Source organism: Chiloscyllium punctatum, chromosome 40 (assembly GCF_047496795.1).
Source record: "Chiloscyllium punctatum isolate Juve2018m chromosome 40, sChiPun1.3, whole genome shotgun sequence".
Taxonomy (NCBI): Eukaryota; Metazoa; Chordata; class Chondrichthyes; order Orectolobiformes; family Hemiscylliidae; genus Chiloscyllium; species Chiloscyllium punctatum.
Window position 1 is genome coordinate 45,722,136 of NC_092778.1, and position 22,364 is coordinate 45,744,499.

Consider the following 22,364-nt stretch of genomic DNA (forward strand, 5'->3'; position numbering starts at 1 on the left):
GTCAGCATTTATTGCCATCCCTATTTGACCTTGGGAAAGTGGTGGTGATTTGCCTTTTGAACTGCTGTAGTTCATGTAGTGTAGGTGTATCCTCAGTGCTGTTCAGGAAATAGTTCCAGGACTTTCACCCAGATTGAAGAAATGGCAGTATATTTCCAAGTCAGGACAGCATGTACTGATAACTTGCAGGTGGTGGTGTTTGGCTGCTCTTCAGTCATAAGAGATGGAAACAGACCCTTCGGTCCAACCTGTCCATGTTGACCAGATATCCCAACCCAATCTCGTCCCACCTGCCAGCACTTGGCCCATATCCATCCAAATCCTTCCTATTCATATACCCATCCAAATGCCTCTTAAATGTTGCAATTGTACCAGCCTCCACCACATACTCTGGCAGCTCATTCCATACATGTACCCACCCTCTGCGTGAAAACGTTGCCCCTTAGGTCTCTTTTATATCTTTCCCCTCTCACCCTAAACCTATATCCTCTAGTTCTGGACTCCCAGATTCCAGGAAAAAGACTTTGCCTATTTACCAAATCCATGCCCCTCAATTTTGTAAACCTCTATACGGTCAGCTTCCGATGCTCCAGGGAAAACAGCCCCAGCCTGTTCAGCCACTCCCTGTAGCTCAGATCCTCCAACCATGGCACCATCCTTGTACCTCTTTTTTGAACCCTTTCAAGTTTCACAACACCTTTCTGATAGGAGACCAGAATTGCACGCAATATTCCAACAGTGGCCTAACCACTGTCCTGTACAGCCGCCACATGACCTCCCAAATCCTTTACTCCATACTGTGACCAATAAAGGAAAGCATACCAAATGCTCTCTTCACTATCCTATCTACCTGCGATTCTACTTTCAAGGAGCTATGAACGTGCACTCCAAGGTCTCTTTGTTCAGCAACACTCCCTAGGACCTTACCATTAAGTGTATAAGTCCTGCTAAGATTTGCTTTCCCAAAATGCAGCACCTCGCATTTATCTGAATTAAACTCCATTTGCCACTTCTCAGCCCATTGGCCTATCTGGTCCAGATTCTGTTGTAATCTGAGGTAACCCTCTTCACTGTCCATTACACCTCCAATTTTGGTGTCATCTGCAAACTTACTAACTGTACCTGTTATGCTCGTATCCAAATCATTTATGTAAATGACAAAAAGTAGAGGGCCCAGCACTGATCCTTGTGGCACTGCACTGATCACAGGCCTCCAGTCTGAAAAACAACCCTCCTCCACCACCCTTTGTCTTCTACCTTTGAGCCAGTTGGGTATCCAAATGGCTAGTTCTCCCTGTATTCCATGAGATCTAACCTTGCTAATCATTCTCCCATGGGGAACCTTGTCGAACGCTTTACTGAAGTCCATATAGATCACATCTACTGCTCTGCCCTCATCAATCTTCTTTGTTACTCCTTCAAAAAACTCAATCAAGTTTATGAGAACATGATTTTCCCATGCACAAAGCCATGTTGACTATCCCGAATCAGTCCTTGCCTTTCCAAATACATTACATCCTGTCCCTCAGGATTCCCTCCAACATCCTGCCCACCACTGAGGTCAGGCTCACCGGTCTATAGTTCCCTGGCTTGTCTTTACCACCCTTCTTAAACAGTGGCACCACGTTTGCCAACCTCCAGTCTTCCGTCACCTCACTGTGACTATCGATGATACAAATATCTCCGCAAGAGGCCTAGCAATCACTTCTCTAGCTTCCCACAGAGTTCTCGGGTACACCTGATCAGATCCTGGGGACTTATCCATTTTGAACCCTTTCAAGACATCCAGCACTTCCTCCTCTGTAATCTGGACATTTTGCAAGATGTCACCATCTATTTCTCTATAGTCTATATCTTCCATATCCTCTCCCACAGTAAATACTGATGCAAAGTACTCATTTAGCATCTTCCCCCATTTTCTGTGGCTCCACACAAAGGCCGCCTTGCTGATCTTTGAGGGGGGCAAAAAGAATGACTGCAGATGCTGGAAACCAGATTCTGGATTAGTGGTGCTGGAAGAGCACAGCAGTTCAGGCAGCATCCTAGGAGCAGTAAAATCGACGTTTCGGGCAAAAGCCCTTCATCAGGAATACAGGCAGAGAGCCTGAAGGGTGGAGAGATAAGTGAAAGGAGGGTGGGGGTGGGGAGAAAGTAGCATAGAGTACAATAGGTGAGTGGGAGGGGATGAAGGTGATAGGTCGGAGGGGGAGGCTGGAGTGGATAGGTGGAAAAGAAGATAGGCAGGAAGGACAAGTGCTGAGCTGGAAGTTTGGAACTGGGGTGAGGTGGGAGAAGGGGAAATGAGGAAACTGTTGAAGTCCACATTGATGCCCTGGGGTTGAAGTGTTCCGAGGCAGAAGGTGAGGCGTTCTTCTTCCTCCAGGCTTCTGGTGGTGAAGGAGGCCCAGGACCTCCATGTCTTCAGCAGAGTGGGAGGGGGATTTGAAATTATTGGGCCACAGGGCGGTGTAGTTGGTTGGTGCGGGTGTCCTGGAGATATTCCCTAAAGCGCTCTGCTGGGAGGCGTCCAGATCTTTCAGGGGCCCTATTCTCTTCCTAGTTACCTTTTTGTCCTTTAATATATTTGTAAAAACCCTTTGGATTCTCCTTAATTCTATTTGCCAAAGCTATCTCATTTCCCCGGTTTGCCCTCCTGATTTCCCTCTTAAGTATACTCCTACTGTCTTTATACTCTTGTAAGGATTCACTCGATCTATCCTACCTATACCTGACATATGCTTCCTTTTTCTTAACCAAACCCTCAATGTCTTTAGTCATCCAGCATTCCCTATACCTACCAGCCTTCCCTTTCACCCTAACAGGAATATACTTTCTCTGGATTCTTGTTATCTCATTTCTGAAGGCTTCCCATTTTCCAGCTGTCCTTTACCTGCGAACATCTGCCTCCAATCAGCTTTCAAAAGTTCTTGCCTAATACTGTCAAAAATTGGCCTTTCTCCAATTTAGAACTTCAACTTTGAGATCTGGTCTATCCTTTTCCATCACTACTTTTAAAACAAATAGAATTATGGTCGCTGGCCCCAAAGTGCTTCCCCACTGACACCTCCATCACCTGCCCTGCCTTATTTCTCAAGAGTAGGTCAAGTTTTGCACCTTCACTAGTAGGTACATCCACATACTGAATCAGAAAATTGTCTTGTACACACTTAAGCAATTCCTCTCCATCTAAAGCTTTAACACTGTGGCAGTCCCAGTCGATGCTTGGAAAGTTAAAATCCCCGACCATAACTACCCTATTATTCTTACAGATAGCCGAGATCTCAGTTTGTTTCTCAATTTCCCTCTAGCTATTAGGGGGTCTATAATACAATCCCAATAAAGAGATCATCCCTTTCTTATTTCTCAGTTGAACCCAAATAACTTCCCTGGATGTATTTCCGGGAATATCTTCCCTCAGCACAGCTGTAATGCTATCCCTTATCAAAAATGCCACTCCCCCTTCTCTCTTGCCTCCCTTTCTATCCTTCCTGTAGCATTTGTATCCTGGAACATTAAGCTGCCAGTCCTGCCCATCCCTGAGCATGTTTCTGTAAGTGCTATGATATCCCAGTCCCATGTTCCTAACCATGCCCTGAGTTCATCTGCCTTCCCTGTTAGGCCTCTTGCATTGAAATAAATGCAGTTTAATTTATTAGTCCTACCTTGTCCGTGCCTGCCCTGACTGTTTGACTCACTTCTGTTCTCAGCTGTACTCGTCTCAGATCAATGTCTTTCCTCACTATCTCTCTGGGTCCCACCTCTTTCCCCCCCCCCCCCCCCCCAAACCTTACTAGTTTAAATCCTCCCAAGCAGTTCTAGCAAATTTCCCTGCCAGTATATTTGTCTCCTTCCAATTTAGGCGCAATCCGTCCTTCTTGCTTCTACCCCAAAAGAGATTCCAATGATCCAAAAATGTGAATCCTTCTCTCATACACCAGCTCCTCAGCCATGCATTAATCTCTCTATCCTCCTATTCCTGCTCTCACTAGCTCGTAGCACTGGGAGTAATCCAGATATTACTACCCTTGAGGACCTCCTTTTTAAATTGCTGCCTAACTCTCTATAATCTCTCTTCAGAATCTCAACCTTTTCCCGTCCTATATCATTGGTTCCAATGTGGACAATGACCTCCTGCTGGCCCCTCTCCCCAGTGAGAACATTCTGCACCCTCTCTGAGACATCCTTGATCCTGGCACCAGGGAAACAACACACCATTCTGCTTTTTCTCTGATGGCCACAGAAACGTCTGTCTGGACCTTGGACTACAGAATCCTCTAACACAACTGATCTCTTGGAAGCCGACGTACCCCTCGTTGCATTAGAGCCAGTCTCAATACCAGAAACTTGGCTGTTCATGCTACGTTCCCCTGAGAACCCATCACTCCCTACATTTTCCAAAACAGCATACCTGTTTGAAATGGGTGTTTCCACAAAAGACTCTTGCCCTAGGTGCTGACCTCTCTCACCCTTCCTGGAGTAAACCCATCTATGTGACTCTATCTGAGATTTCCCCCCCCCTTCCTATAACTGCCATCCATCACATACTGTTGCTGTTGCAATTTCCTCATCTGCTTCTGTCTGTCTCTCCAACCGATCCACTCAATCTGATAAGATTCTCATCCAACAGCATTTATGGCAGATATAATCCACAGTAACCCTTAAACTCTCTTTAAACTCCCACATCTGACAAGAAGTGCATATCACTACAAAGGCCATGTTTGTTCCTTCACAATCTACAGACCCAGAAAATAACACTGTCTCATTCCTCTACAAACACTGCCCCAGGTTAAAATAATAGCTATGGCTTAAATTTTAAGTTTAATCAAGAGACTTGTGTCCAAAAACATGTAATCAAGAAAGAATCCACTATACTCATACTGCAGCCTTTCTCTATGACAGACTTAAAACAACAATTAACTTATCTGATTCTGTGCTGTGAACTTCACCCAACAGTTCCTCCAAGATTAGTCGTCGAATTCAAACAGCAAAGGTAGCAACTGTGCAGGTTCTCTCTCTCTCTCTTTGTCTCTCTCTCTCTTTGTCTCTCTCTCTCTTTGTCTCTCTCTCTCTTTGTCTGTCTCTCTCTCTCTCTTTGTCTGTCTGTCTCTCTCTTTGTCTCTCTCTCTCTCTCTCTTTGTGTGTCCCCCTCTCTCTCTTTGTCTCTTTGTCTCTCTTGCACTGTCCTCACCATGTGCTTCCTTTGTCTGCTCTTCTCCCTTTTAAACCGCTGTTGTTTTGACTTTTGTTTTCCAAAGTTCCAAAACAATATAACAGCATATAAAATAGTAATTGCTGTTCCTGGAATTCAAGGAAATCACCCCCAACACCTAAAATACCTCAAAAAAAAAAGGAGCAGCTCTTACAGCCAGAAATGTTTCCCGTCCTCCATCTTGGATTACCCAGAATCCTTATCCTAAATTAATCTAGTCCCATTTGCCAGCATTTGGCCCATATCCCTCTAAACCCTTCCTATTCATATATCTACCCAGACACCGATAAAAGGTTGTAATTGTCCTATCCTCCTCCACTCCTTGTGACAGCTCATTCCATGCCTGTGGCACACTTTTTTTTTGTATGAAGAAGTTCCTGATGAAGGGCTTTTGCCCGAAACGTTGATTTCGCTGCTCGTTGGATGCTGCCTGAACTGCTGTGCTCTTCCAGCACCACTAATCCAGTATTTGGTTTTCAGCATCTGCAGTCATTGTTTTTACCTTAGGTCCCTGTTTAAATCTTCCCCTCTCACCTTAAACCTGTGCCCTCTATTTCTGGACTCCCCCAACCCAGGGAAAAGACTTTGTCTAATTACCCTATCCATGCCCCTCATGATTTTAAACATTTCTAATTGATAGAGTTTGCAGGATTGCAAGGTGCTGTTGAAGAAATCTTGCTGAGTTGTTGTAAGGGATCTTCTGGATGTTACTCACTGCTGCCACTGTATATTGGGTTGGTGAAGGGAGTAGTTTTTAAGGTGGTGGAAGAGTGGTTGATCAAGCAGTTTGCATTCTCTTGGGTTCTGTTGGAAGTCAATAAATGCCGTTTGACTATGGTATTATTTTCTAATCAACCTGGTCAGAGTGATGACACATCTGGAACAAGTGGGACTTGAACCTGAGCCTCTTGGGCCAGAAGAGCCCTGCCTTTTTTTGTTAACTTTTTTTTTTCTCTCTAGTCAACCTTTTCAGCAATGTTATTACCCTCCTCTGAAGTAGATGGGGATTTGACAGAGGCTAGGTAAAAACAATGACTGCAGATGCTGAAAATCAAATACTGGATTAGTGGTGCTGGAAGAGCACAGCAGTTCAGGCAGCATCCAACGAGCAGGCTTCCCAGTCCAGGGATAAGGACATTACTACTGCACCAAAGGACCCCCGCCCCCCGCAACTGTGGAATGCAAACTCTTTACAGGGTTACCAGCTGCTCAAAAGATTTTGATCTCAATCTATTGATTAATCTGACCCTTATCATCAATTAGTTAAAATCACACACAACACCAGGACCCACAACCACCTGATGAAGGAGCAGCACTCCAAAAGCTGATGCTTCCAAATAAACCTGTTGGACGATAACCTGGTGTTGTGTGATTTTTTTTTTTAACTTTGTACACCCCAGTCCAAAACCAGCGTCTCCAGATCATGATTACCAATTAGCACTTCATGATAGACTTTAGGATTCAGATCTGAATTTAATTAGTTCAAAGAGTAGTTTGAAAAAGGAAAGCAATGCTGTCTGGATATGACAAGGTCATCAAGAATGAAAAGCCTGAATGAAACACAGATTGAAGTCTTAACACACAGGTCACCCTTGCATTGCTTCCTGCTGATTTAAGCTGGTTAACTGAGAGCCTCCTTTATCTTCTTTTCCACGTGAAAGGCCATTAACACTGTCCTGAGAATTCCATTCTTATCTTGGTTGCTTGGTGATTGAACCCTTAGGCATTTTGATAGATTCTGTCATTATGGGGTTGTGCCTCTTCCTGCAAATACAAAAGGAATACCTGTACGTTATTATGCAGTAATGTGGAGGTTTGGTGCTGCACTAGGGTGGACAAAGTTAAAAATCAACAAGGAGAAAGTGAGGACTGCAGACGCTGGAGATCAGATTCGAGAGTGGGATGCGAGAAAAGCACAACAGTAAAGGAGCAGGAGAATTGACGTTTCAGGCAAGAGCCCTTCGTCAGGAATGAGGCTTGTGAGCCGAGGGGTCGGAGAGATAAAAATCCGAAAGCTAGTACTTCCAGATAAATCTGTTGGACTATAACCTGGTGTTGTGTGATTTTTAACGTTGTTTTTCAGTGGCGACATTAGAAACAGCATTAAATCAGCCTGCCCTGCCCTGCCTAACCTGGGGTAGCACTAGACTTTAACTGGGTCGAAACTTCCTTGCTTGTCCTTGAGATAAACCAGACCTCGGCAGGAAAGCAGGTGTAAATGACTGCAGATGCTAGAATCATTCAGACTCCGACCATTAACTTGCTCACTCTCGATAGACACTGCCTGACCTGCTGTGATCTCCAGCATTTGTTGTAGGCAGGAAAATGATCCTTGTTGTGTTTTGATGCAAGTCCTAGACTGTTCTTTATAATCCTGATCTAACCAAAGTAGGAGAGCACTTTTTGGGTTGGGAGAGAGGGCTAGTGAGATTTAGTGATGAGAAAGCACAGTGAAGATGAGTCCAGGATGGAAAGATGAAGGAATAATGAAACATTCTGGATCCTTTCCATACAGTTCAGCAGAAATCAAGTATTTTTCCAGTAGGTATTACAAAGGTTACTGGATTAGTGGTGCTGGAAGAGCACAGCAGTTCAGGCAGCACCCAACGAGCAGCGAAATCAACGTTTCGGGCAAAAGCCCTTCATCAGGATGAAGGGCTTTTGCCCGAAACGTTGATTTCGCTGCTCGTTGGATGCTGCCTGAACTGCTGTGCTCTTCCAGCACCACTAATCCAGTATTTGGTTTTCAGCATCTGCAGTCATAGTTTTTACCATTACAAAGGTTAGTTAGAACCACCAGCGAAAGTGGTAGATGCAGGTACGGTTACAACATTTAAAAGAAATTTGGACAGGTACATGAATAGGAAAGATCTAGAGGGATATGGGCCAAATGCAGGCAAATGGGGTTAGTTCAGTTTGGAAAATTGGTCAACGTGGACAAGTTGGACCGAGGGGTCTGTTTCCATGTGATATGACTATCTACGAAATGCTCTGCAGCAACTCACTAAACTGCCTTCAACATCTTCCAGCCTCCAGCCTCTCTCTCATCCCATACACAAGGGCATCAGGCAAGTGGAAACCCCACCACCTGCAAGTTCCCTTTCAATCCACACACCATTCCAACTTGAAACTGTATTTTATCCCTTCACTGTTGCTGAGTCCAAATCCTGGAACAGCATTGAGTGTATCCACATCATCTGGACTGCATCAGTTCAGGAAAGTAACTCACCATCACCTTCTCCACGGGAATGGGGATGGGCAATAAATGCTGGCCTTGACAGCAACATCTACATCTACATCCTGTGAATGGATTAAACAGAATGCTCCTCTGTAGTAACATACTAATCCTCAGGCCATGAATGCATCCCATAATGATCAATTGCAGGTTTAAAGAAACTGATAGGTAGATGCAAGGGGACCTTACTGAAATAATTCCAGAGACTGGTATCGCATCACCAAGTCACACTTTATTTACACGTGGAAAGTGTTTGACACTGATCCAACTTCCTCAGAGCCTGCTTTTGAGTGAACAGAATCCCTGATACCCCTGTTTATAGGTCAGCCAGGGCTCCCTGATTGGCCCAGATTAACAGACCCTGTCAGGGAACTCATTCTATGAGATCCACCTGACTGACCTCTTTACAATTGCTACAGTTACTAGCAGGACATTTGGGAAGGCTTGCAACACCTATCTCATGAGATTTCGTGTCCTAGTTTCCCATAACTCTGGTCTCTTCTGATACTTAACAGCATGTGTATCTTTCCAGCATTTGTACGAGGCTGCAGTGAAATCGAAACTATTCCTAAGAGCTGATGTTTGAAAAACTCAGGTGGACCTGATTTTAATTCTGTGCATGTGAATGGGTTCTGAATCAGTTCAGTCTCCGCCAATAAGTCTTCCTCTCGTTCAATAAGCTCCTTGTACAGAGTTTCCTTCCACAAACAAAGGCTATATTTACCCCAGCTCTCACCTTTTCTGCACTTACTTCTGCCTCTTGGTTTTTATTACTGTACTTTTTGTTGAATTCCTGAGCGAGCTCCTTGAAAGCTCGGCTCTTCTGTTCTTCATTTGGCTGTGGGCAGACAACAAAAAAATAGACAGAAGTTTGGAGGGACAAATCTTGAAAAGATTACTTGTGTTTTGATAGTGCCTTTTGCAATCATCAGATGTCCCAAAATGAATTAAAACTAATGAAGCCCTTTTTGAGTTGCAGCCACTGTTGTAACCTAGCAAACATGGCAACTCATTTGTACAGAGAAACTCCCACTGCAACAATTTGGTATTGACCAGATAATCAATTTTGGTGATCTTTAAGTGTATACAGTGGCTGAAGATTTCTGGGTGAATATCCCTGCTATTCTTCAGAGTTGTGTCATTTACATTCATGAGAGTACAGGTGAAGAGATGGCACTTAAAAGTTGCATGTGCAGGAGATCCCCTGGCAGTGCTGCACTCTCTGTATTACACTGGGAACTTCAGCCGAGATTCGTGAGTTCAGTTTTTTGGAGTGGGGCTGTAAACCTTGTACTCTGAAAGCAAGAGTCTGTATCGGGATTTGGGGTCAGTGGCTTGCTTAGAGTTTTTAATCAGGTAAACAATCATGAATAAAATTCTTGTGATTTTGTCAAACTATGGGCATGACCTAAAATGTAGACCTTGGTGGCTGGCCTCTGCAACAGTAACAATGGTAAGCTATGCTTTTTTGGGGAAAAAAACTTTATAACCCAATATATTCAATGTGTCTTTCAGGTCTGACCCCACCCCCACCCCACCCCACCCCACCCCCCAATTTCACTCCTGCGGTTACAGCTCTCAGTTGTGTTTGGAGGGGATTCATCATGAGAAATCTCTGGCCTTTAAACTGCGGTCTTTGTGGGAAGAAAAATAAATTGAAAACACTGACCTACATTTTAAGGCAGCAACCAGTGGTTGCCCAGTGAGGTACCAGCTGTTAGAGTACTAAATGAGCAGTTTGCTGTTGTTAACTGCTTTTGGAGATTTTGGCTAATGGAGGAGGATCTGATTGGACATGGTAGGGAGGGAGAATAGTCGATCCCTGTCCCTTCTAGTGGTTCTGACTGGTGTTTTGAACTCTTTGGATCAATACTGCCCAGAATAAGTAGGAAAATTGTTAATTTGTAACACCATTCTAAAAGAAGAATGCTTTTCCAATTTAAAAAGATAACAATGTATACGTACGCTGTTTCTGCTGTGGTTATGATTGGAATTAGCCTTTTGCATCAATCTGATGGTTTGCTGTAGAAAGATAGCAGTGAATGAGATATGCAGGCTGCAATGTTGACCTTAGTTTACAAATTTCAAAAGTCCTGTCCTTGCCATTTGAACCACACCAAGTAGATGGCGCTAATCAATTTCCATTATCAAACACAGCTTGTTCAGCATAGCAATGGATTCTGGCAGTATTGGTTATGTTGCTAGACTAGTAATCTAGAGAAGGTGAATTTCAGTACAGTTAAAGGAAAAACATTGGGGGGGGGGGGAAGTAAAATTGGGATCATTAAAAGTGACCATGATGCTGTTCATTGCCATCAGACCTGACTGGATCACAGCTGTCCCTTGGAGGGGAAGGAAACTTGCTGTCTTTATCAACCTGCAAATCCTTTCAACACATGCTAATGGCAGGTAGGAAGTGGGAGGGAGCAATTCCTTGTTACTCATGCAATGGAAATAATCTATCTCCACAGTCACTATCTGATAACTTGTACATTTGCTGTAAGTTATCGCATCAACCTGGGACTCCTTGGCGAAGGAGGTTGATGAGGTTAGTTGGTTGGACAACTGCAGTTTAGATCAGATTAGTGATAACACTTTGGGATTTGACTTCCATTCTGGTTTGGGGTGTGTTCAGGACCCACCTCCTTGGCCTTCCCCAGTGGTTGTTGTAGCACTGAATCTGATTTAATTTTTTTTCTTCTTCAGTTGTACCCCCAATGTAAGTAGAGGCATGGAGTACTAAAGGACTGAATTTAGGGTGAAATAGCAAAAATACAAATGATGATTTGGGATGCTATCTCTGGATGAAGGGCTTCAGTTATGTGGACTGTTTGGATTGGAGCAGAGTGGCTAATGGGAGATTGAAGAGACATGTTTAAAATTTATGAAGGATATTGCTGGAGTAAATAAGAAACTGTTCTTTGTGACCAGAGAGATAGGCAATTAGCATCAACTTGTCAGGGACCTCAACATCCCAAGATGAGACTTTTTTTTAATTCACTCAGCTGCCCCAAAGTTCCTTTTTCCTTTGCACTTGTTTAACTTCGCCCTGAATAGAAAAATAGAAGTTGAAAGTGGCTTTCAGCAACTCACGACAAGAAGAATGGTAATGCAGATGGTGTATAGGGTGAGAATGACTAACAGTGTTGATTCCAGCAATTCATTTGATCCTGTGTCAGTAGATCCTGCAATTAAAAATATACAAATCTCTTACTGGAGCTTATTTAACACCAACCAGAAATCATTGAGTTTATTTTAGTCTTTCATTGTAACTTATTTTGTTGTACTTCTGTGGTCATTGTTGCCATAGTTCCTGAAATTCCTGTGCTTCACAGGAGCTTAGGTTGGGTGTGTGTCCAGATCAGGAAATGATGAGCTGAATGGGCTTCTTCCACACTCTGCACTTTCTACAACAAGTGGAAACTTGTTGTCTACAATTCTCCTTAAACTTAAGATTGCTATTGGGTCACCTCATTCACCTTTTCTTTACAATGGTAAAAACCCCAATCTATTTTGATAGATATAAATTCTGTTCTGGAATAACCATTGTAAATCCTCTTCATACCATGATATCCAAAACTATGCACAGTCCCATTTAGCCCAATTGAAGTCTCAGCTAGTTTGTAATTGATGTTCCAATGATGACCAGAGCTCAATAATCTGTTCAGATGTTGTTGTGTGCTTCAATAAGTAAACTTTGTTAAAGGACACTCCATCAAAAAAGCCTGCAAAAGAAGTGTACACATATGCAGATTATTTACATCTCTCAATGATAAGTTAGCCTTTGAACTGACTTCCATCACAGAGACCGTAGCATATAAACCACAACAAATGAAGACCATTAGCTTATACGGTGATATAACTTCAGTTTATGGGACTACTCAACTACACATTGAAATAATTATTTTGTGACTGACCACATAGTGAGCTGTGATGTGTATGTTTTCCCAAGGAACACGAGCAGTAGAGGGCCTTTAACCCCTCGACCCTCTCTACTATTCAATAAGATCATGGCTGATCAGGGACCTAACCTTTTGGTTAGCAAACACCCATCTAGCTCAGGTTTAAAATTTACAATTGGTCTCATGTGAATTGCAATGAACAGAAGACAGAGTTCCAAACTTGTACCACCTCTTGCATGTGGAAGTATTTCACAATCTCACTCCTGATAAATTTAGGGTACTGAGCCAATCCCAGACTGCCTGACCAATGGAAATTATTATTCTCAAACTACTGTTTCCTTTAATATCATGAATGTCATTCAAATCAGCCGTCAACCTTCTAAATTGGAGAATGCAACCAGTCTCTGGAGTTTGTATAATGCCTCCTTGTAACATAACCCTTGAAATGCAGGTTCTAGCTTTTCACTATTTGGGAAATACTTTATTCTATCCATTTGAAGTCCAACGTGGATTACCCCACACTTATCCATGTTGGTAACATGGCTGATTATTCCATCATGTCATTGATTAAATAAAGTGAGAGTTGATGTCCCAGTACAAACCCTGGCAGCGTCTCGTTCTGCTCATTAGAGTATCTGCCCATTATCCTTAATCTGTGTCCTTTTGTTCTGAATCTAACCAGGTCAACATTTGCCTTCACTTTCACTCACTATGCTCCCCATTCATCTATTTGCCATAGTCTTGGCAAATTCACTTATATGCACAAGTGTTTCCAAAAGTAAATATCATGCAATAATTATACACTATTTTCTGCACGGGTGTACCACACACTGATACCATCTCTTTCTAAGAAACTTGAAACCTGTGTAACTAACCTTTGAACACCAGCATTGTACCATTTCCCATTTGCTTGGATTTGATGGAAGTGGATTTCTGGAAGCCGACACCACAATAATACATGCCATTGTCAGCCTGGGTCAATTGCTGAATTCTCAAGGCAGCATTGCCACCAGAACTTGCACCTGCCAGAATAAACCTCCCATTAGACGGTGTACTTGAACAGGCTCCTGAGCACAGATTTGTCGTTCTGTTGCTGTTGATCCTGAACCACAGCACACTGGGTGTGTCCACACAATTGGAAATGAAAGTGCAGTTGATGGTCACGTTGTTGGTCAAGTGACCTTCAATGAAAGGTTCTTGATTGACAGTTACGGTACAGTCTTTAGCAGCAAAGCCTGTTGAGAATACAAACAATTATTTCATTGTGCTTTTCCTTGATGCCGAATATTAAATGTTAAACATGACTTGAGAAAAGGTAATTTTGCTCATTCAGGCTTGGGCTGATAAGAGGTAAGAAACATTCATGCTTCACAAGTGCCAAGCAATGACTATCTCCAACAAAAATCAGATCATCGTCATTCCCATCCACAATAGTGTTACCATTGTCGCCTTTTTCAACGATGTGTTTACACATAGTACATGGACTGTGCAAGATCCCAGGAAATATAGGTGGCCTGGAAATCCACAAACTGTTTGAGCAAATGTGAGGTCATAGCATTGCCATCTCTGAGCAGCAGCCAAAATAGGAAAAGCCTCCAAAACATCAGAATGGGATGGTGGGGATTTCCATGAGACCTTTCAGATTTCAGCATAGCATTTCAAAAGGAAGTTTTGCAACCCAAAGCCAAAGTGAGGTTTCATCTGAACAGGAGTCACTTTGGACCGGAAGCCATCACATGTGTAAACCACCTTGAATCCATGAATGTCATGCCCTCTGAGCACCACAAGCTTGAGGCTCTGGATAGTATGGGCTACAAGCTGGATATCCACAGACACAAAGCTTGTGGCTTCATCCAGCCCCCTCTCCCACTGCCCAGCATATTCCCAACTCATGTCACTATCACAGCAAATCTCTTTGTATTTTTTAAAATAAATGAAGGGTTTGAACAGTCCTTAGTGGCGCACTACCAAAAGCTCGACACATTAACAAAGACTATTAAAATTTAAGGTCAGAAGTCATGGCACGGTGGCACAGTGGTTAGCGCTGCTGCCTCACAGCGCTAGAGACCCGGGTTCAATTCCCGCCTCAGGCGACTGTGTGGAGTTTGCACGTTCTCCCCGTGTCTGCGTGGGTTTCCTCTGGGTGCTCTGGTTTCCTCCCACAGTCCAAAGATGTGCAGGTCAGGTGAATTGGCCATGCTAAATTGCCCGTAGTGTTAGGTAAGGGGTAAATGTAGATGTAGGGGTATGGGGTGGGTTACGCTTCGGCGGGGCGGTGTGGACTTGTTGGGCCGAAGGGCCTGTTTCCACACTGTAAATAATCTAATCTAATCTAATCACACAACATTTCAAATAATCCTGTTGAACTATAACCTGGTGTCATGTGACTTCGTCCACCTCCACATCATACCCCAATTAGAAAAGAGACTTATTTTAAAAAAAAACATCCTTGGGGATGATAATACAGCCCAACTTCTCCAGAGCCCACTGCTCAAAACCTCTTTACGTTTTCAAACTTGGTGACATCACATCAACTGAATGAACGAATTGATTTAGCCAACATTTAAAGCAGGGGCTCTGGATCGTTCCGTTAAGGAATCAAATTAGTTCATTAAAAGGTGATGTTCCTTAAAGGGGCACTGTCACAAAAATCCGATTGTGAAAGTCCATGTCAATTTAGAGAAATTTGATTTTGTAAGCACTCACCAGTTGTGGAAGAGGTCACTTTTTATATGAACTCGAGATTAATCAATCAATGCCTGCCATGTACATCTTTAACCTTAATTTGATTAACACGTAATTAACAAAGAAGCTTCACATCATTCAGGAAAAAACATACCAGTTGATTGGCTACCCTCCATTAGGCTTCCATCACCAGTGCAGTGGCAGCATTGCATCTACATAGTCTCTTGTTGCTGCAGGAGCTTTCTGAGGTGCCTTCAATAGTTCCTTTCAACACACCATCTCTATCACATTGAAGGACAAGAGTAGTAGGCAGCAACTGATATAGTCTGTTTAATTGAATGTTCCATGACACTTCACAAAAGCATTATAAAATAAAATTCAAGGAGGCCCACCCCCGTTGCAACCTCCTCATTCCTCTAACCTCATCTTGCAGCATCCTTCCAGCAACATCCTCAGCAGACGCTTCCTTCCCTGGTTTGGCCCAAGGCAAAAGCTCTCAAAAGTCCAACTCCTGTCAGAAGCCCTGGTCCAAGGGAAAGGTTGCTCGGGCTCCTCTAATTACTCCCTCACACTCACCATGTACTTCCCCAACAGTTGGTGCGCCTCCAGTCAGGTGTGGGAGAATATCAACCTGTGGTTGGAGGAGCAGCACTTCAGAAGTTCTGGCCCCATTCTATGTATGGTGTTGACGTGTCTCTGTAGGTGCTCCTATGATTGAATTTTCTAAGGTGTACTGGGGACTTTTGATGTAAATTTATCTTCCACTTTCAAACTTTTTGAGTTCTGACTTCCAACCAGTGGAATAATTTCCCCTAAATTTTCGTTGACTTAAACTTTTCTTGATCTCCTTGGTTAAAAAAAATATCGAAAATAGGGGTAGGCCATTTGGCCCTTCAATATGACAATTGCTGATTATCCAACTCATACCCCTGTTCCTGTTTTCTCCCCATTCCTTTTGATTCCTTTAGCCCTAAGAACAATATCCAACTGCTCCTTGAAAGCCTACAATGTTTTGGCCTCAACCACTTTCTGTGCCAGCATTTCCCCAGGCTCACCACACTCTGAAGAAATTTGTTCTCATTGCGATTCTAAGTGGCCTACCCTATATCTTTAAACTGTGACTTTCCAATCATCAGGGACATCCTTCCTGTGTTTAGTAGTCTCATCCTGTGAAACTTTATAAGTTTTGTGATCCACACTTCACAGTCAGCTGGCATAGATACAGGCCCTTCAGTCCACTATGTCTATGTCAACCAACAAATACCAAACTACACTAATCCCATTCACCTCCACTTCATCCATAGTCTACTTTAGTCTAGTGACCGGAACTGCACACAATGTTCCATCTTTGGCCTCACCAATAAAGCTTCCACATTATATGCCCCAGCTAATGAAGATAAGCATCCCATATGTCCTCTTTCCCAACCTATCTGCCTGTGCTGACATCTTCAGGATTTATGGACTTGCACACCAAGGTCCCTTTTATACTTCTAAATACCAGTGAATATAGTCCTAACTGATCTAGTCTCTCTTTTTATTTGGCAATCTTACTATCCCAGGAGACGGTCTGCTAAATCTTTATTGCAATCCTCCCATAGCCAGAAGATCCTTTCTCGAATAAGGAGACCAAAGCTCCAATACTCCATGTCTGGTTTCACCAACATCCTGTACAATTACAGCAAGACATCCCTGCTCCTGATTTTGAATTCTTCTGCTGTGAAGGCCAACATACCATTTTTTGTCTATGCTTCTATACAATTGGACAGTTGTACAAGGATACCTATGTCTCATTGCACCTCCCCCTTTTCCAAACTATCACCATTCAAATAACCTGCCTTCTTGCTTTCACTACCAAAGTGGATCACTTCACATTTATTCACATTACACTTCCATGCATTTGCCCACTTACTCAACTTGTACTAATCGCACTGAAGCATTTTTGCATCCGCCTCACTGCAAGTTGTTGTCTGAAAACTTGGAGATATTATGTTTAGTTCCCTCATTTAAATTGTTAATATGTTGTGATATATTAACCACATCATCCAAATACTGATCTCACTCGTCACTCGGTGCCAAAAAGACCTGTTTGTTCCTACTCTCTGCCAACCAGTTCAGAATCTATAATCAGGACACTACCCCATAATCCCATGCACTTTAATTTTACACATTAATTTCTTATGTGGGACCTTACTAAAAGCCTTTTGAAAATCCAATTCAACCACATCTACTGGCTCCTCCTTATCAACTACTAGTCAAAAATTTCCAGTAGATTTGTCAAGTATGATTTCCCTTGTGTAAATCCATGCTTATTCTGCTGAATGCTGTCCCTGTTTTCTGCTACTGAATTTTTTTATAATGAATGTTAGCATTTTCCCTACAACAGATGTCCGCCTATCCTGTCTATAATTCTGTTTTCACTCTATTTCCTTTTTTAAAAATAATTGGGTTACGTTGGCAATCCTCCAATCTATAGGAACCATTTCAGAGTCTATAAAATCTGAGAGATGACCACCCATTATTTCTATTTGGGATTTATCAATCTTAATCCCAGCAATTGCCCAACACTTTTTCCCTACTAATGCTGATTTTCTTCAGATTCTGCCTCTCACCAGGCCCTGTGACATCCAACATTTTTGGGAAGTTATTTGTGTCCTCACCTGTGAAGATAGAACCAAAATATATTGTTGTTGGTCTGTCATATCTTTATTCCCATTACAACTGTGCCCCTGTTATTGACCAAAAGACCTATACTTGTCTTCACTCCTCACTTGTGTGTAGAAACACTCACAATCAGTTTGAATGTTCTGTTGGACTCCTGTTTTCCTCTCTTTAATAACTCCTTTTGGTCTCCTTTGAAATCTGAACTGCTACAAATCCTCAGGTTTGTTGCTGCTTTTGAGGACTATTAGATCAGCCATGATCTCTTTGAATGGTGATGCTGATGCAGCAGGAAGCGAAGACGACAAATGGTATGTTGGCCTTCACAGCAGAAGAATGGGCTGAGTAACCTTCCACTGCCACATCTTATAGTCTTAAAGCATATTGTAAGTATTTTTATAAACCGGTCAATAGGAAGAGATTAGTGAAGTAAATGTGGGCCTGTTATGTCTTGTGGTCTAATGGCTCTTATTAAGTAGCTTAACATGTTGTATGTTACTAAATATCTTTTTGGAAATCCTGTTTTTTATCAATCCTGCTTGATACCCCCTCAGAGAATTCTAATTAATTTGTTAGGCATGAGTTCTCCTTCATGAAGTCATGCTAATAGGATAAAATCCCAACATTGCGGAAAGAGGCAACTTAGCCTATCAAGTCTGCACCGACCCTCCAAAGAGTATTCCCCACTGACCTAACCTGATCCCCACAGCTAATCCACATAGCCTGCACATCCCTGGACACTATGGACAGTTTCCCCATGACCGATCCACCAGACCTGTACTGTTGGAGGAAACTGGAGCACCTGGTAGAAACCCACACAGACACAGAGAGAAGGTGCAAGCTCCACACAGACAGCTGCCTAAGGCTGGAATTGAACCTGTGTACCTGGTGCTGAGAGGCAATAGTGCTGACCACTGAGCCACCTTGCAGTTCTATTATGCATTTCTAAATGCTCTGCTGTCACTTGCTTTACAATAGTCTCTAACATTTTCCGAACAATTGATGTTACGTTCACTGGCGGGAAGTTATCTTTTGTTTTGGTCCCCTTTCCTTTTTTGACTTAAGATGTTTTGTGACTATAAATGGCAGTTTTCCAATCCTCTGGTGTTTTCACGAATCTAGGGAATTTAGAAGGTTACTCGTGAATCCAAAGCTACTTCCTTTTAATTTCCTAGGATTGAGGAACAGAGTCCACAATAGTGATCACTCATGATTGAAGCTAGGGTAGTCTGATGGGCTGAGTGGCCTATTCTTTGTTCTTATTTTATATTATGTCCTCTAGCTATTGTGTCACTTTCTGTTCCTCACTGTTGCTGACTATCAACTGACTGGGAGATGTCCAAAGAGGACCGATGGGGGGAGGTTGGATGGAGTTCCCTGCCAACCGCTTCTTTCTTGAGGGGAGTTTGACAAATTATTTTACCCTAGTTGACTACAAGTGGTCAATAGAAGGACACGATTAATATTGAAGGATGTCTATTAAAGCGTTGGATCACATGAATTCACAAATTGCGATCTGTGTTGGAGTGACTCACTGTTAGCAGTGGGCACATGTCAGTGGATTGAACTTAGCTGTGATGCCCACCCATAGCAGAATAGCTGGTGACATTTGCCATTTAAGCTCGTAATGAACAAAATCTTGGGGAATGCTATTTGACATGCACTAATGCAACAAAAAGAGGGACTTTTGCCAAATATTTTGTTCCAAGTGGCAATGTCACATGAGCAGAAGTTATGCAATCATACTGAAGTGGAAATAATTCCTAGCATTGAACTATTTTTACACCAACATACTTCAGTGTTGAACAATTGAGGAAGTAAGGACATATATCTGCAGAATTACTTTATTTTAGCTGCAGTTATATCCAATACATTTTTAACAAATATCAGTTAATTGGTTGAACTGCTCCTTCAGAGAGCCAGCACAGGGATAACTGGCTGAATGGCCTCCTCCTGCACTGTAATAATTCTGAGAATAATCCAATCAAACCACAGTGGCTTTTCCTGGAGAAAAACATCCATCCCAAATGTTGCTGTTCCAAATTTTAGTTGGTGCTTTTATAGACATTTTTGTGTTTTGCTGATGAAATTATTTGTGAAATGTTTTTGTCCTCACTGAATAACAATTCGCAAAAAGCGAACTTCTAGAGAAATAAATTTTAGATAATTTGAAAAATTATCCTGGTCATCTAAGATATTAATGTTTTTTTTGAAAGAACACAACAACACAATCTCTTTGGAGCTGGATTTTTTCAGTATAACATAAGAGTCACAATTAAGACTTAAGGTGTGGTTGGTTCCTGATAACAGCGACAACTTTACACAACTTCAGTCCCAGTACTCGATGAAAAAATGCAGAGTAGATCTTTGAGTAAAAGTAAGGGAAGGGATATTTAAACAAACCTGTACAAAATTTCTCAGTAATATTCCAAAGTACCTCACAAAAGATTTTTAATTACTTACAGTATGGAAACAGGCCCTTCAGCCCAATAAGTCCACACCGACCCACCGAAGCGTGACCCACCGAAGCGTAACCCACCCACACCCATTCCCCTACATTTACCCCTTCACCTAACACTACGGGCAATTTAGCATGGCCAATTCACCTAACCTGCACACTTTTGGACTGTGGGAGGAAACCGGAGCACCCGGAGGAAACCCACGCAGACACTGGGAGAATGTGCAAACTCCACACAGAGAGTCGCCTGAGGAGGGAATTGAACCCAGGTCTCTGGCGCTGTGAGGCAGCAGTGCTAACCACTGTGCCACCGTGCCACCCACAAATGTACTACAATGTGTTGTTACTGTTTTTCCTACACTCATACAGCACGAAAACAGAACCTTCAGTTCAGTCCACACCAACCATGTTCCCAACTAAACTAGTCCCACTGCTTGTGCTTGTCCCATTTCCCTCCAAGCCTTTTCATTCATGAACTTAAAAGACATTTAGTTAAATTTGTAACTGTATCCACATCCAAAACTTCCTCTGGCAGTTCATTTCACACATGAACCTTACTCTTTTTTTTTAAAGTTGCCCCATGTCCTTTAAGTCTTTCTTCTCTCACCTTAAAAAATACCCTCTAGTTTTGAACCCCAACCCAAGGATCTTAGTCGTTCACTTTATCTAAGCCCCTCATGACTGTATAAACCTCAGTAAGGCCACCCTCAACCTCCTACACTTCTGTGAAAAAAGTCCCAGTCTTTCCAGTCTATTTTTATATCTCAAATGCTCATGAACGTCAATTTTGTTACATGTGGATCGCATTGGTGTAAATTGCCATTTAATTTGATTTATTGAGTTTCGTATCTAATGCATATTAACTTAAGCACCAGGAGGTTTGCCTGGTCGTTTTTGAGTAGAGGCTGAAGATCCTTGTACATTCTTGTATATTCACCCAAACAGACAGACGGAGCCTCAATTTAGTATCTCATTTGAAAGAGTGCACCTCCAACAGTGCAGTGCTTCAAGGGCAAGCACAGTACATGTTAGATACAAAGTAAAGCTCCACTGTCCCATCAAACATTCCTGGGGCAACTGTTAGAGGTTACAGCACAGGCAAAATAAACTATTGCCCCTTTTCAATTAGTTCTTGCTAGCGTTTACCCTTTATGCCAACAAATAATTGTAATCATGTTTATCCACTATGTAGTCGTCTATTCTTTTTGTCAACTTTACGTTCATTCAATTAGCGTGAACTGTGAATATATCTGAATCTCACAGCCCAGGACTGTGTCAGGCTTGGACCCCACTTCCACCCTCATCCCTCAGTCAGTGCTAGGTTCGCTAATTTCAACAGAGGAAATAATGAAAAAGCTTTGAGTATCGTCTCTGGGACAAGATCCAGCAATGTCAGTCCAGGTTATTTCTTTTCAAGCTCAAACTGGGTTCAGTTTCTCAGCAGTTAATTAGCTACAATAATATTCACTGTCTAGGCATGAAAAGGGTGATATACCTAAGAAATATCGCAAATCACCTGATGCCCATTGGGTCGGCTGTTGAGCTCTTCATTGGCCTGGGTAGATAGGAACAGCAGAGTAAAACGAGTTAGAGTTTCTCACCTGCTATGTAAAAGTTGGAAGCTTGAAGGTAAAGCAAGAAAACCTGTGTAACTCTCATAAGTTCCATTGTTCAACCACTTTGCACTGAAGGAGAACTGTGTCTGCCTGTTCCAGATTGTGAAATTATTTCCTTTCTGAAGCTGTTGCTGCAATGTCACTGGGAGAGGAAGTAGTGTGGGAGTGTGTGTAGGAATGATTTTGTGTTTTTGTGTCCTTTTGCAGACACTACACAATAATAATTGACTCAGTGTTGCATGAGAGGCACATGTGAAAAACACCTGAGGGGTTAAGGTTTGACTCATTTTTAACTTTTGAGGCCCATGGTGAACTGAGTGTGTGTATGTAGGTTCTATGTATGGATTATGCAAGTTTATGTATGTATTAGATTTTCACTATAGTTTGCGTGTGGGTTATCAGTGCAATGTATCTAGGTTCTCTACCTGTAGATTGTGTAGATTATAGATGTTTGTGCATGTATAGGAGCTTATGGATTGTGGTTTCTACATGCATAGCTTTGAGTGAAATGAGTGTGTTTGGTTATTGTGGCTAAGTTATACTTGCAGATTTGTCACCTTATGATACCACTTCAGCTGTAAGCAAGTCTAATAGTTTACTG

At 42.4% G+C, this 22,364-nt stretch overlaps 2 protein-coding genes across 6 annotated transcripts in view; one reads left to right on the plus strand and one right to left on the minus strand.

Moving 5' to 3' along the window:
- Positions 1-22,364, plus strand: part of mettl9 (methyltransferase 9, His-X-His N1-histidine) — a 36,424-nt gene that overhangs the window by 8,520 nt on the left and 5,540 nt on the right. Inside the window, exon 5 of one of the 3 annotated variants that reach the window (XM_072559785.1) lies at positions 17,913-18,075. The exons of 1 other annotated variant lie outside the window; for it this stretch is intronic. In XM_072559785.1, coding sequence (XP_072415886.1) covers positions 17,913-18,034 — 122 coding nt within the window. In that variant the 3' untranslated portion in view covers positions 18,035-18,075. Of the gene's footprint in view, positions 1-4,077; positions 5,028-17,912; positions 18,076-22,364 lie in introns of those variants that run through there. One more of the 3 variants, XM_072559786.1, reaches the window with a different exon arrangement.
- On the minus strand, positions 6,663-21,862 carry LOC140464557 (immunoglobulin superfamily member 6). 3 transcript variants are annotated; one of them, XM_072559788.1, is made up of 7 exons: positions 21,749-21,844; positions 15,186-15,312; positions 13,222-13,581; positions 11,538-11,629; positions 10,410-10,466; positions 9,181-9,282; positions 6,663-6,973 (listed from the first exon to the last, which is right to left on the minus strand). In XM_072559788.1, the coding sequence occupies exons 2-7, from the start codon at positions 15,241-15,243 to the stop codon at positions 6,929-6,931; spliced, it is 714 nt and encodes a 237-aa protein (XP_072415889.1). In that variant the 5' UTR covers positions 15,244-15,312; positions 21,749-21,844; the 3' UTR covers positions 6,663-6,928. The 3 variants fall into 3 exon arrangements, with proteins under 3 accessions (XP_072415889.1, XP_072415890.1, XP_072415888.1); XM_072559789.1 differs by lacking the exon at positions 15,186-15,312 and having other exon boundaries at positions 9,196-9,282; positions 21,749-21,862; XM_072559787.1 differs by lacking the exon at positions 15,186-15,312 and having other exon boundaries at positions 21,749-21,862.